At 40.4% G+C, this 13,255-nt stretch overlaps 2 protein-coding genes across 2 annotated transcripts; one reads left to right on the top strand and one right to left on the bottom strand.

Moving 5' to 3' along the window:
* Nucleotides 1–4,543: 4,543 nt before the first annotated feature.
* On the bottom strand, nucleotides 4,544–5,235 carry hist2h2l (histone 2, H2, like). The gene has a single exon (XM_069670194.1). It carries the CDS (start codon nucleotides 5,195–5,197, stop codon nucleotides 4,817–4,819), a length of 381 nt encoding a protein of 126 aa, XP_069526295.1. The 5' UTR covers nucleotides 5,198–5,235; the 3' UTR covers nucleotides 4,544–4,816.
* A 203-nt stretch (nucleotides 5,236–5,438) lies between these two features.
* On the top strand, nucleotides 5,439–6,296 carry h2ax1 (H2A.X variant histone family member 1). Its single transcript, XM_069670053.1, has one exon. The coding sequence runs from the start codon at nucleotides 5,526–5,528 to the stop codon at nucleotides 5,910–5,912; it is 387 nt and encodes a 128-aa protein (XP_069526154.1). The 5' UTR covers nucleotides 5,439–5,525; the 3' UTR covers nucleotides 5,913–6,296.
* The last annotated feature ends 6,959 nt before the right edge of the window (nucleotides 6,297–13,255 follow it).

The raw sequence follows: 13,255 nt of genomic DNA, 5'->3' as shown, positions 1-13,255 counted from the left end.
TGTCCTCAAACTCTGAAAAAAATACGATGACAGACATGAGAGGTGCACACGGTCACTGCTCCGATGGATCATGTTCTGGAATAAATTTTTGTATCAGGCCTGAGACAGTTATTTTGATTAAACCATGAGAGAAGTTTGGGCCCCAGTTTTAATTTCACCCTGTATAACCTTAATTTATGTTTGAAGAAGAACTATTCAAGTAAAGTACATGTAGCTGAAATAAGTACTGGAGTCAACTTTTTCAGACATTAAAGATATGAATAATGCAAAATCAATACAATGTATCACTAAATTGCTTTATAATCATCAGGAAGGATCAGCCTGATCATCATCTCTTATTAAATAAATAATGATAATCCGAAGCAGCTGCAATTACACCTCATTGTGTCCTATGTGTGATTAACCTGTATGAGCTTGGAAAAGCTCCTTCAGTCTGCATCTCAAAGTGTCATTAAGCTGAAGATACTGAACCCCAGACCGCCATCAGTGCCATCAGTGTGTGGGGGCATGTATGTGAATGGCATGTCGAGCACTGTGACTGGTTGGAAGATTAGAAAGACGCTGCATAAGTGCAGTTCATTTACCATTTAACTGGTGCAGCTGAAACCAATGAATCGGTGTCCTGCATGGAACCCTGCAGCCAACTGTGCTAATACACGCAGTTCTTTATTAATGGAACTATTTATTGTTTTTTTGTTTTTGTGATTGTATTTATGTTTTTGTGTTTTTGTGTTTTTGTGTTTGTATTTATGTTTGCGAAGGCTCCTTGTTTAGAGTACCGAACTCTATCAGGGAGGGTAGGGGCACAATCTCGCCTTACACAATATGACGATTAACCCTTACTTAATACTCTAAATATATTTTTTCTCTAGATTACATAACAGTGTTTTCAAAAGAATTAAAATAACTTTTTGCTTTCATTGTTGTTTTTAACTGTAGTTTTAGGGGGCCTATCATTGTTTGTTCAATCTATTGGAAGGAAGAGAGCTCAAAGAGAAATAAAAACTTAAGTCACGATAAAAGGCAGCAATACACTTTTGTTGGCTGTCTATGTCAAGGGCGTACAATGGGGTAGGGACAGTAGGGACTCGTCCCTAGTTACTGAATTGTCCCTACCAATAATTTTGTCCAATAATATATACATTTAGTTTATATATTTATTTTTATATTTTAGTTTACACCAGAATGTAGCAAATAAGAAGTTGTCATCCCCACCAGTGTTACAATGAAAACTACACACTTAGTCTGTGTAAATCATACAATTCTGACTAAAGTCAGAAACTGCAGATGAAACAATTTAATCCAATTATTTTATAACAGATAAAAACAACATTGCATGCTATGAGATTTCCCTTTGAGTCGTTCCTTACCTTGTGATGATGACCCAGAGTGAACCACACCTCTTTCCCTCAGTGTGTCTTTACTACGTCTGCTCTCACCTTCATGACTCTCACACATTTATACTGACCTCCTTTCCAGCAAACAGGAAGCCAGCTGTGAAGAAAGAGAAGGAGACGAGAGCCACACAGGCTGCTTGGATCATCTGACAGAGCTGGAACAATGGATGAGCCTAAATGGAGTGTCCACCGTCTGCAGGAACATTATGTCAAGTAGCTTTAAATTGTACTCGTCATTAGAGCGATGACCTCAACTGCCATCGGCTTCTAACGCACCTAAAATAATGTCTCTACAGATGGACTCTATTTAAAAGGAAAAAAACAATATTTCCACAAAGTCAGTGTTCTCTTCTTTATTGCTGATTTTTACTTGAACATGACTGGATGGGATGCTTATTTGAACTCAAAGACACAATAACAAGAATTACAACAATATATTAAAGACAACAATCAATATTTTACAGTTGGAGCACAAACCACAGAACCTGAGGCAACCTGCTCTGAAAACATTGCATAACTTAAACATAATTACCTGCTGAACTGATCAGACATATTTACGCAAGAGCACCTGAAAGGCCAAGTGATGAACCACAAAAGAGCTGTTTTTTGGTCACATCCCCCAACTTGTGCCAGGGGCTACCACTCTTTGTTAAGAAATTAGGTCTCCAACACATCATCTCACATTTGGAGAGGGAGGCACACCCTGCCAAACAAAACCTCTACAACTGTCACCTGAACCACGAATCCCCCCCAGATCCCTTGCAGGAACCCTGAGACCGGATCCGAACAATGGAGCTGAGATGAGCTTACATGCAGCTTAGCATTAAGTAGGTGTCCTGTCTGTCATTTTCCCATTCAGCAGCCATAAGTGTATCTGAATTGGATGGATAGATAGATAGTTAGATAGATAGATAGATAGATAGATAGATACATATAAATATAATATGTATGTATGTAAAGGAGCTGTCCTGTCCTCACTGACAGATCCGTGTGTTTATGCAACATTCCCCTCACCTTTTCTATCCATGTCTGAAAAGTTGTTTCATTTCCATCCTGCCTGGAGGTAGAATTTCAACTTGAACCTGTGCTGTGTGTTTGTGGTCACATTTGTTGTGATGGTGGAATAAGTTATACTCCTGTATTTTCCCTGTCCGACATCCTCTCTTTCTCTCTCTCACTCACTCTCTGGTTTCTGTGCACTTGAGGGCAAAACCTTGATTCCTGATTGAAGCTGCTCCTTTCATTTTACCACAGTAATCACTAAGATGTAACACTTAAAAAGATGTTACAAATATCGTACTCAACTTGCACATGCTAAGTATGACATTCCACATACCAGGAAGACAAAAGACACAATCTGCTGCACATATTCAAAAGAAGTTTCATTGGATGGATATGAGTAATTTTTCTATGAGCTGTATTTCTGTCATATGGTCCCAAACTTTATTGTGACTGACTCCAACTATGACTCTTTGTTTTGTGGACAAATAAGTGGCATGGTCAGCAGTGGCAGAAAAAGTGGGTATGCACTGTATGCAGTGCAGCGTTTTCAGAATAATATACTCACTTTGACAAAAACAAATATTTTGTTATTAACCAATGTGGATTTATATTCAAGCAATATCACACCTGAGGTCGTGAGGTTGCACTGAATATAATCATGGATGTGGACGAGGTCTACGGAGGATTTATTTTTATATATTTTTTATTTTTATGTAAAATCAAACACACACACACACACACACACACACACACACACACATTTGATCAGTCTAGTGAAATGAAACACATGTTGAAACTGTCCCCAGTCTCCCCTACTTCTCTGTAAGATTTTAAACGCAGCATTTCACAGCGAGGTGCTGTCAACCTTTAGCGCGTCACTGAACGCGTCTGTTGAAATGGTAAATGGTAAATGGACTGTGCTTATATAGCGCTTTTCTAGTCTTTGCGACCACTCAAAGCTGCTTTTACACTACATATCACATTCACCCATTCATACAGTAATGGCAGAGGCTGCTACGTAAAGTGCCCAACTGTCAATCAGATATCACATTCATACCCATTGGCTATGCCACCGGGAGCAATTTGGGGTTCAGTGTCTTGCCCAAGGACACTTCGACATGTAGCCTGAGCGAGCTGGGGATCGAACCTCCGACTGTTGAATGAATGTAGGGGTGTGAGTTTAATGGGTGTCTGACTTTTGGAGGGCGGTTGAAGAGATGTGCAATGCAAGGAAACTGTGCCTTAAACTGGATTTTTCCCCTCGGTGATATTTGGCGACCTTACAGAGACAGATTGCTATATTATTAATTTGATTATTTTCTTAGGAAAAATATTTATCTTTCAAGCTGCTGGAGCAGACTCCTTGAATATATATAGTTTCAGAATGTTTATCAAACACCATTTTATCTTAGAAGGTTATATTGCTAATATGAATGGAGACGTTCAAAACATTTGGAAAGGTGGAAGGCTGGTAGAAATGTAATTTATTTTATTTTATCATTTATTTATCTTTCCTTTTTGGACAGGATCGTTCTGACAGACTTAACTTTCTTAAAATGATTAGAATTGTTTCTGCTATGGATTGAGGTTTTTTTTTAAAAAACATTATTTATATAATCTTAACTTCCTTTAGTAAGTAACATTGTTACTTAATCTTAATTTGGGTTGTTTGGCCTGAGAATATTTGGTGTATAAACATGTTGTGTTTGTGCTTTACTTTAATGTGACTTGGTGTGTTACGTTTGTTATGTATTGGTGATGCATGTTATGTTTTGTTTTAAATAAAGAATAACAATATCGAAAAAGAAAAAAAAAAAAATTAACTATCAGTGATGTATACTGAACACATGCAGCCTTCACCCATGCACGTTCACTCCAGCTACCGTTTGGTGTCGCTTTATTCCAACTCTTCCAGGCATAACACTGTACACCTCCTACAGCTTCACTGATTGACAGAGAAAAATAATTTAAACGGACTACAGTTAGAAACGAAGCCTCCCACTGGTATTTAGTCACAGCTTTAATCTCAAAATGGTTCCACTGTGACATTACATACAATGTGATCTGTTGGTCATTTTATAAGGTGCGTACAAATCAGTATCACAATGATGCAAAGCAAAGGAGGCTTCCACTGCTGAACAGCACCGACTTACATTCGTTTATTAAATGATTTGTTAAAAATGTCACAGCTCTAAATAAAAAAACGACGTGTTAAAACAAAATGGCAGGCTACAGTTCCGATGAATATCAACACATTCAACGTAAGGCCCGGGTTCATTCTCTCCATTCATTCTCTCCGACAAGCGGCAATGGTGCAAAATCACAAACGCAGTTTTGGCAAAGTGAACATCCGACACAGTGGATCGTCTTGGCGGTGATTAAGTGACTATTCCCTCGTGTCGAGCCCCTGTCCGACTCTATTTGGAGCTGGTGTATTTGGTCACGGCCTTGGTGCCCTCAGACACGGCGTGCTTGGCCAGTTCGCCGGGCAGTAGCAGGCGGACGGCGGTCTGGATCTCCCTGGAGGTGATGGTGGAGCGCTTGTTGTAGTGCGCCAGGCGCGACGCTTCTCCGGCAATGCGCTCGAAGATGTCGTTGACAAAAGAATTCATAATGCCCATGGCCTTGGATGAGATGCCCGTGTCTGGATGCACCTGCTTCAGCACTTTGTACACGTAAATAGCATAGCTTTCTTTCCTACTCTTGCGGCGCTTTTTGTCTCCTTTCTTCTGAGTTTTGGTCACGGCCTTTTTAGAGCCTTTCTTGGGCGCAGGGGCGGATTTTGCAGGATCAGGCATTTTCTCTTTCGTTTAAGTGTCAATATTCTTACGGGAAGGGACACAGCTCAGGTTGACGCCCCTTCCTCTGGCCCTTATTGATAACATGGCTGTGCAAATGAGTGTGTGCCATTCCCTCTCTGCGATTGGAGCATCCTGCACCGGAGGACAGTCATTACCGGGGGACGCGCTGCGCCATTGGTTCATGCGTTTCAGTTTCCATCCACCAATCGGAGGAGCCTCCGCGGTTTATATACGTTTACTCACAAAGTATTACGTAAAGGTCCTAGCGCTTCCATCCAGCGATTCACAGGGTATCGTTTTGACCGATAATCACATTTTCACGAGCATGTCTGGCAGAGGGAAAACCGGAGGCAAAGCCCGAGCTAAGGCCAAATCCCGTTCCTCCCGGGCCGGACTTCAGTTCCCGGTGGGTCGTGTGCACAGGCTACTGCGTAAAGGCAACTATGCGGAGCGTGTCGGCGCCGGGGCTCCGGTGTATCTGGCGGCAGTGCTGGAGTATCTGACCGCCGAGATCCTGGAGCTGGCAGGCAACGCGGCCAGAGACAACAAGAAGACCAGGATCATCCCCCGGCACCTCCAGTTGGCCGTGCGCAACGACGAGGAGCTCAACAAGCTGCTGGGAGGAGTGACAATCGCTCAGGGAGGCGTGCTGCCCAACATCCAGGCTGTCCTCCTCCCCAAGAAGACGGAGAAACCGGCTAAGAGCAAGTAAAAGACTCCCAGCAGGCCCGGATTCAGTCGGGACAAAGGGCCACTTTTTCCATATCAGTGTTCGTTTTTTGGATAAACAACCTTTCCCATAGGAGGGGTAGTGTTTGGTGTTATTGTTTCTACAAAATAACAGACACTGGCTTCTCATGGGGACTATTCATAGACTGCGCTGTGCTGTTGTTGGCTCCGGAAAATGGAGGCGCTTTCTGAAGCTGGGGATGATGAAGGCCATGGAAAAAAACCTGTTCTTAATATGGACCAATTTTGAAAGGAGGGGTTGTTTTAGTTTCGCAGTGCTGCTACAAAACGTGCAAAATTGTTACATTGTTGTGTTTCTGTCATGATGTTCAATAAATGTGTAGCCTTTTGGCACAGTATTAATACATTCACTCTTTATTTCTGTTGTTGACATCCGGGGACTTTGCGGTTGGTCTTTGTGGGAGATCAAACGGCGCGGGGGCGCATGAATGAGCTGCAGGTTTTACAGTGGTGCAGTTTAGTATTTATGGAAGCAGTGAGCGTGCTGAATGTTTTTCACCTCATAATCAGTTCATCCACATTTGGTGTGCATACTCTTTAGGGGAAATTCTGAAAAGACTCGATCCCTCAAAGAAACTGGAAACGAATGATTATTAAAGATTAATGTAGTTTTGGATCATGCTGTTTGTTTATAGCTCAGACACATGATCATCTTTATTCTCCACTACAGCTGATGGTAGAAGCCTCAGTGAAGTGTTTTAGAGATAATCTTACAATATCTCAGTGGGCATTAATCTGTAGTCATGGCAACTTTTTTCCCCACAAAGAATAATTTCAGAAAGGTTTAAAAGGGTCAGGAAACATGATTAATGACACCAGGCAATGTTATATTTGTTCACCATTAACAAATGACCAGGTCGCCATGACGTTATGATAGTTCACACTTACACCCTTGTTAATGTAAAGCTACTTCATTCATTAACAAGCAATCAAATCAGTTGGGTTTCAGTTACATAGGTAATTAATGCTAAATGTACCATTAATCCAATAAGATATTGTAACTAATCTTAGTCATGTCATGCATATCAAATAATGTGTGGAATAAGTGAGTTCACATTCATTAACGTTTGTTTGAAACGGTGAACTAATGTTTGGAATTCTTTTAAAATCTGCATTAAATCCACAAGAATCCTGCATTATTCAGCCCTGCTTCAGAATGTAATCGTATAATTGGTAATATTTGTATACATTTTCATGTTCTTGACTTCTGTCCTGAGAGCTGAAGTCTGGTTTGGTACAAGTGTGAGTTGAAGAGTCAAACGTGACTTGGAATGCAAATCCAAGTCATCTGCATGCGATAAGGGTTTCTATTGTATTACTGTGAAGTGCACGGCAGCAGAATGAAATCGGGAATCTTCTTAGAAGTAGAATTTCACTCCAACAAAATGAGTCAACCCTCTCACTGTCCTCTGTCTGAGGATGATGACTGGGGCCTTTTTTTTTTTTTTTTTTTTTTACAGCTATAAGTAAGGCGTATAGCTGTAAAAAACAAACAAAAAAAAAACAGTTCATATTTGACTCTCTTTAGCTTTATTGCAGCACAGTCATTCTCTGACTTTGACAGCAACAAATACAATTAAAATATTACAGAAAAAAGAACAGTAGTAATAAATAGTCTTTGACAACTTATAAATGGCTATACACTTAGACTAAAGAGTTTGATTTATAATGTATATTACTGTAGGAAGGGCCGTGCACAGACATTTCTGGGGGCAGAGGCTCATGCAAAAAATGCCCCACTAACATGCACTATTTCCCACCCTGATGTTGTCACACCACCTCCATCCATAGTCACACATTATGTTGATAACATAGCAACTGTTTATGTTCTACTGAGCCACATTGTTCCACAAAGAAACCATAGACCTGACATGTTTAATGAAAGTAATGCAGTCAGTCAGTGTTCAGTTGTTTAGACTCATTCAGTCTCATTAGATCAGTGGTGAGAAAGACAGTAGGAAGGATGTAATGGCATTCAAACAGATCATACCTTTCCAGTATGTACACTTCCTTAATGTGGCATGGTTCATGCTCTACAGATTGTATCAACCTGTCTACAACAGAAACTCACACAGACTTTTAAACATTACGTTTTTAAAAGCTGGCTGTAAAGAGAGGGGCTGACTAAAACTCGAAAACATGCTAAATGTTACTACCTGCTTCAGAAATTGATAGCATATTTGTAAGTTGCCCTGCATGACGGAGAAAGCGTTGTTTTAATGAAAATTAGACAAGCTTGATTGTAAAAGTAAGTGTTGTTTTGGTTGATTTCATAATAAAATAATTTCTGAAACATTTCCGTCTTTATATTTGATAGAATTAAAAATATATATATTATTTCTTTTTTAAATTAAGGGCTCTTTTCGACTCTGGGGGCACAAGGACAGGGGCTCAGCCACCCTTGGGTTCTATATGTGCACATGCCTGACAGTTGGAATCAATATACTGACAGCTATATTTGTCTTGTACACTATGCTCTCATTTATTCAGTTTATTGTGCTCTGTTACTGCAGGATCTTATGGCTCCGTTCCTTTCATTGCGAACGTCACAACACTACGAGGTAGAGAGTGGTCAGACTCGCGAACGTGCCTGCACTATATTCTCCCGTGTCAACACTCACGCTAATAATTTATGATACAACTCTGTATAACTACAGAGACGTCAACAAAAAAACAACACACTTGGCGGAGGGTTATAATGTTGCTCACCGTTGGCACTATGTTGTGGTGACATGATTCCGCTGCACGTGACCTAGTATAGCTAAGTCGCAGTTGAAAAAAGCTGCCTGTGGTTATTCAGCATAAAGGGGAGTGGATCTTGGGCAGGCAGTGAAATTTGGGAACAACAAAAGGAATGGCTCTCACCTACGACTTGGTTCCCGCCGTTCGCACCAAAGAGCTGTTCAAAAGAATTAGATCGTAAAACACACTTCCAATCTATTTACACCGTCATTATATCAGGGCTCATTACTGCAATCAATATTAAATTAAAGTACTTCAATTTATGGTTCCAAATTCTCAACATCTTTCACCTTAAAACTTATCATGTATCATGTCTATGTTCCATCTCCACATTAAACATTGAAACTAGTTATTTGAATGCTAAAGCTGTGTCAATGTTTAACCAAACAGAGATTGTAGTCACTCGGTGTGTGAAGTCCATGCTAACAAAGATATTATTGCAGAAAATGGTATATTCACTTCTTTGGCCAATACCATGTATCTAAACACTTTGCAAGTAAATAGGCTAGCAACGTGGCTAACCTTAAAAATAGCTAGCGTTAATCACAAAACAAAAAACAAAAGGTAACAAGGACAAAGCATTTGTTAATAACTAACAAACTTAATCCACAACAAGTGCAAAACAACAACAGGAAAACTTTGATAACTTCTTTATTAGAAAGTTATCTAACCCTATTTAGCAGCTTGAAAACACTAATGTTAGTGTCTACACACTAACATTAATTGTCAAGTTCAGTAAAGTAACCAGTTTTAGCCCTATGACAGGGTAAGGTCTAACTGCTATTTTACTGAGGACTTTACACCTTAGGACCAGGTCAGGTGTTCTATTTAAGTAGTAACTTTTGCCTATGTTGGATCTACAGTATTTTATATGAAAAAAAAAAGTTATTGTTTCAACACAGATGAGGAGAACATGGACTGACACAACGCTGTGGCTACACATGAAATTACCTGTCTGTGATGACATGAATGGAATTTCTATCAAATTTAGCAGATGTGTTGCAAAATCATCAACACACTGAACAATGAAATGATGGCACCACTTCACAATAAAACTACCTTCATAAAGGATTCTAAGTGGCTCATAATTAGGTTTCAAATACTTTGAATAACCTGTTATGATGGACAAGATAAAAAGGGAAAATGACCTGTTGCTCATCACATAGTAGTATACATCGGGGTATATGTATCCGTTTAGCCGCAGATCTTATTGGCTGTGTAGCTTACTTAGTCTTGTCCATCAGGCAGCAGTTACACTTGACAGCTTCCTCACATATTTGTTTATGAAGTTACCGTCAGCATATATTTCAGTGTTTTTAAAACTGGACCCTATTTTTTACACATATTAGCAGTCAAATATATGTGAAATATGTGCTCCTGTAGATTCAGCCTGCAGTTGCACAGCGAGCTGTAATGGCAGCAACATCTCTGGGGACAACACGTTCTCTGATTATATTAAATGTCCAGTGCTTCATGTCAGACTGAACTTTTTGGTTCTCAAATTGTCCTCCAATGAAACACTTAACACAACGATTAATTATTTCCACTTTGCCTACTGTCTCTCCAGCAGGTGGCAATAACGTCCAGGGGGATAAAGTCTGCATATACTGTTGATATGTAGTCAGGTGCTTTTAGATGTGGTGGTGAACTATATGAACTATATGACCTATAAAGACGGCTATAATGTGCTGTAATGGAATAGCCTCATATCTGCCCTGGATCAGATGTCAGCAAAGACTCTTTTTAGGGGGAACCGGGGTTGACTCATTGGTTGGTTGCCACGGTCACTATTACATCCAAACGAGAAGAAGCTGTTTCATCAGGCAGGATGTCATGCTAATTTATTGCTGGCGACTTTGTATGAGACACAAACAGTTAAGGAGTAATTGTGTTATTTTTATGGTTGAGAGTCATTTTACATGTCGGTGTTGTTTTTTTAATTCAAAGCTTCTGTGAGGAGTTGTCTGCTGGTTATGAAACAGACTGAAATTAATTCTGAGGTGTCAGTCGAAGTGATTAACTGCATGCTGCCTTTGTTTACATTTCCCAGGGCTACAGGACAAAATCAGCAAACACCTTTGTACGGCTTTGTCCACAGGGGGCGCCAAAATCAACACACACCGAAAGTTCATCACAGCAGCTTTAAGGGTGTGTGTGTGTGTGTATGTGTGTGTGAGCGTGTGTGTGTGTGTGTGTGTGTGTGTGTGTGTGTGTGGTTGTGCGTGTGTGCGCGTGTGTGTGTGTGTGTGTGTGTGTGTGTGTGTGTGTTTGTGTGTGCGTGTGTGTGTGTTAGAGAGCGAAATCAGGCATTACATCATCACACTTTGAAAGGAGGTCATGTGCGGTTGGATGTGTCACTGTATGAGAAATGTTTTTCTGTTATAGATGTGAGTAGTCATGTTTATTATTATTATTATGACTAGAATATTCATCAACACTAGAATTTTTCAACATTGTAATGCCCTTCATTTTACTCTTCATTATCGGATAATTCAAACAGATGGATCATGGGTCACACTAATGGTTATAACAAATACACAAACAGATGGAGCCTTGGTGACTTTTATAGAGATGGTGAATCTATTCAACTTATGAGTTTTTCTGTATTAAAAACTAAAAAGTTCACCATGTTAAATAAGTTATAAGAATGCTATAAAGCTTTCCTTGAATGTAGGAATGTCTATTGTAAGCTGTGTCCATGATGAGTGATTGACAGGAAAGTAAACAACCAAGCCCGCTCTTGTCGCCGACCGGTTTGAGTCATGACACCAGAGAGCATTTTGCAGCATCAGGTTTGAACGACCCTCAAACTGCTGATCCCTGGACCACCTAGTAGAGAAAGGCACGCACACCTCCCCCCACTGCCTGTGACAGCAGGACAAAGTTACCTGGCTGCAAGATCCATTCAGACAGTAAGGTCACTGCACCTGTTAATTATACCTTAAAAACAACTGATTTTTTCAACTGATCTTTCTAATTCAAGTTTAAGTGATAAGATTATGAAACAGAAGAGTGGGCACATGATAGTTAGAATAATCCTGCTACAGCTACAGCTATGTGTCCTGATTATGACAGACAGGCGGAAAAGAGGTTTAATGTCACAGACTACAAAGGGGGTGTCCTGAGTGATATCTGGCTGTAAGAAGCAACTAGCTTACTAGGAACAACTATTCATAGATCTAATTAAATATCATCTTGTCATATCTGGAAGATTATGTGGCGGTAAAGGGACGCTGCAGTGTGACTCTCGCCACCACATGAATACAGACAGAGGATGCAGGAACACCAGGCTCACTGAATCTGTACAGGCTTCACAATCCTCCATGAGCCAATCGGCTTGCAGAACAGCAGTGAGCTTCCAGCACTTTCTAAATCAGTCTTCAGATTCCCTTTGAGTAGCATCTTGTGATTGGGTGAACCCCGGAAGACTGTAAAAAAAAAGAAAACCTATTTGAAAAAAGAAAGATTACAGACAGAAATAGCTGGAGAAAGAGCTGTCCTCCGTGCAGGGGGAGTTTTGGTATGGTGCTGGTAAACTGATTAGAAGTGATTAAAAAAAAAAGATACTGAGCATGTTCTGCTGCAGATTACAATTATCACAATTTAAAATGTTTGAAGTAATCAGCTTATAAAGGTGGCCAAGGTGCCTTTCAATGGATAAAACGTGATAAAGTGCCCTCTGGGTGCCCTTCTAGTGGATAATTGATACATGTTGGATAACTAGTTGGCCTTCACACACTCTCACTAGGTGTGAGACAATGTGCCCTCATGGGAATCTAAAGTTGAAAATGCCCCTGTTGTTGTTGTTGTTGTTGTTGTTATTTTTAAAAATTGGCAGCATGATTCCACCTCATTTTCATTCAGTTTGAGCCAGGGATTTTGTTTGTGAACATGTTAAAAAATAAAAGCATGTCTGTCTGTCTACACACACACACACACACACACACACACACACACACATACGCACAGACAGACAGAGAGAGAGAGAGAGAGTTGACCAGTATGGTGTGAACAGTGCAGTGGGTTCAGCACAGTCTGAGCTATAACCTTGACATTCGTCTAAGTGAGGTAGACAATATTAAATAAATGTTCAAATAATTCATTGTTCCCCATTTGTTTTTATTACAGTTTTATTTACAGTAGTTATACTCACATAATATAACATTCAAATTTAAACCAACTTTCTGTGCGCTGGTGCCCCTGCCCCTCAAACAGCCTGAGGACACCACTGGACTGTGCTGTTGGGGGCTACCAAGGGCTACTGCCCCAACACCACAGCACAGCACAACACGAGCAAACCCCTCCACCTGTGAGGTGACGAATCTCTGGAGGGGGACATACACAGGCGGATTGGTGTGGCATCAGTTGTAATGGGGGGAATGTAATGGACTGTTGTGCTAAAGAGGGAATAAGGTTAGAAGCCAAAGCTTCCAGTTTACCAGTCCTTTTACTTTCAAACCCTTACCTTTGGACATGAGGTTTGGGTAAGTAACCAAGTAAGAGATGAGGTCACAAGCAGCCAAAATGAGTTCCCTTGGTACCATGTCTCGGCTCAGAGAAAGG

This window comes from Semicossyphus pulcher, unplaced genomic scaffold (genome assembly GCF_022749685.1).
Source record: "Semicossyphus pulcher isolate SPU_LCO1_2020_fin unplaced genomic scaffold, fSemPul1.0.p SCAF_10, whole genome shotgun sequence".
Classification (NCBI taxonomy): Eukaryota; Metazoa; Chordata; class Actinopteri; order Labriformes; family Labridae; genus Semicossyphus; species Semicossyphus pulcher.
Note: the sequence above shows the minus strand (reverse complement) of the source record. Positions and strands in the feature narration are given on the sequence as shown.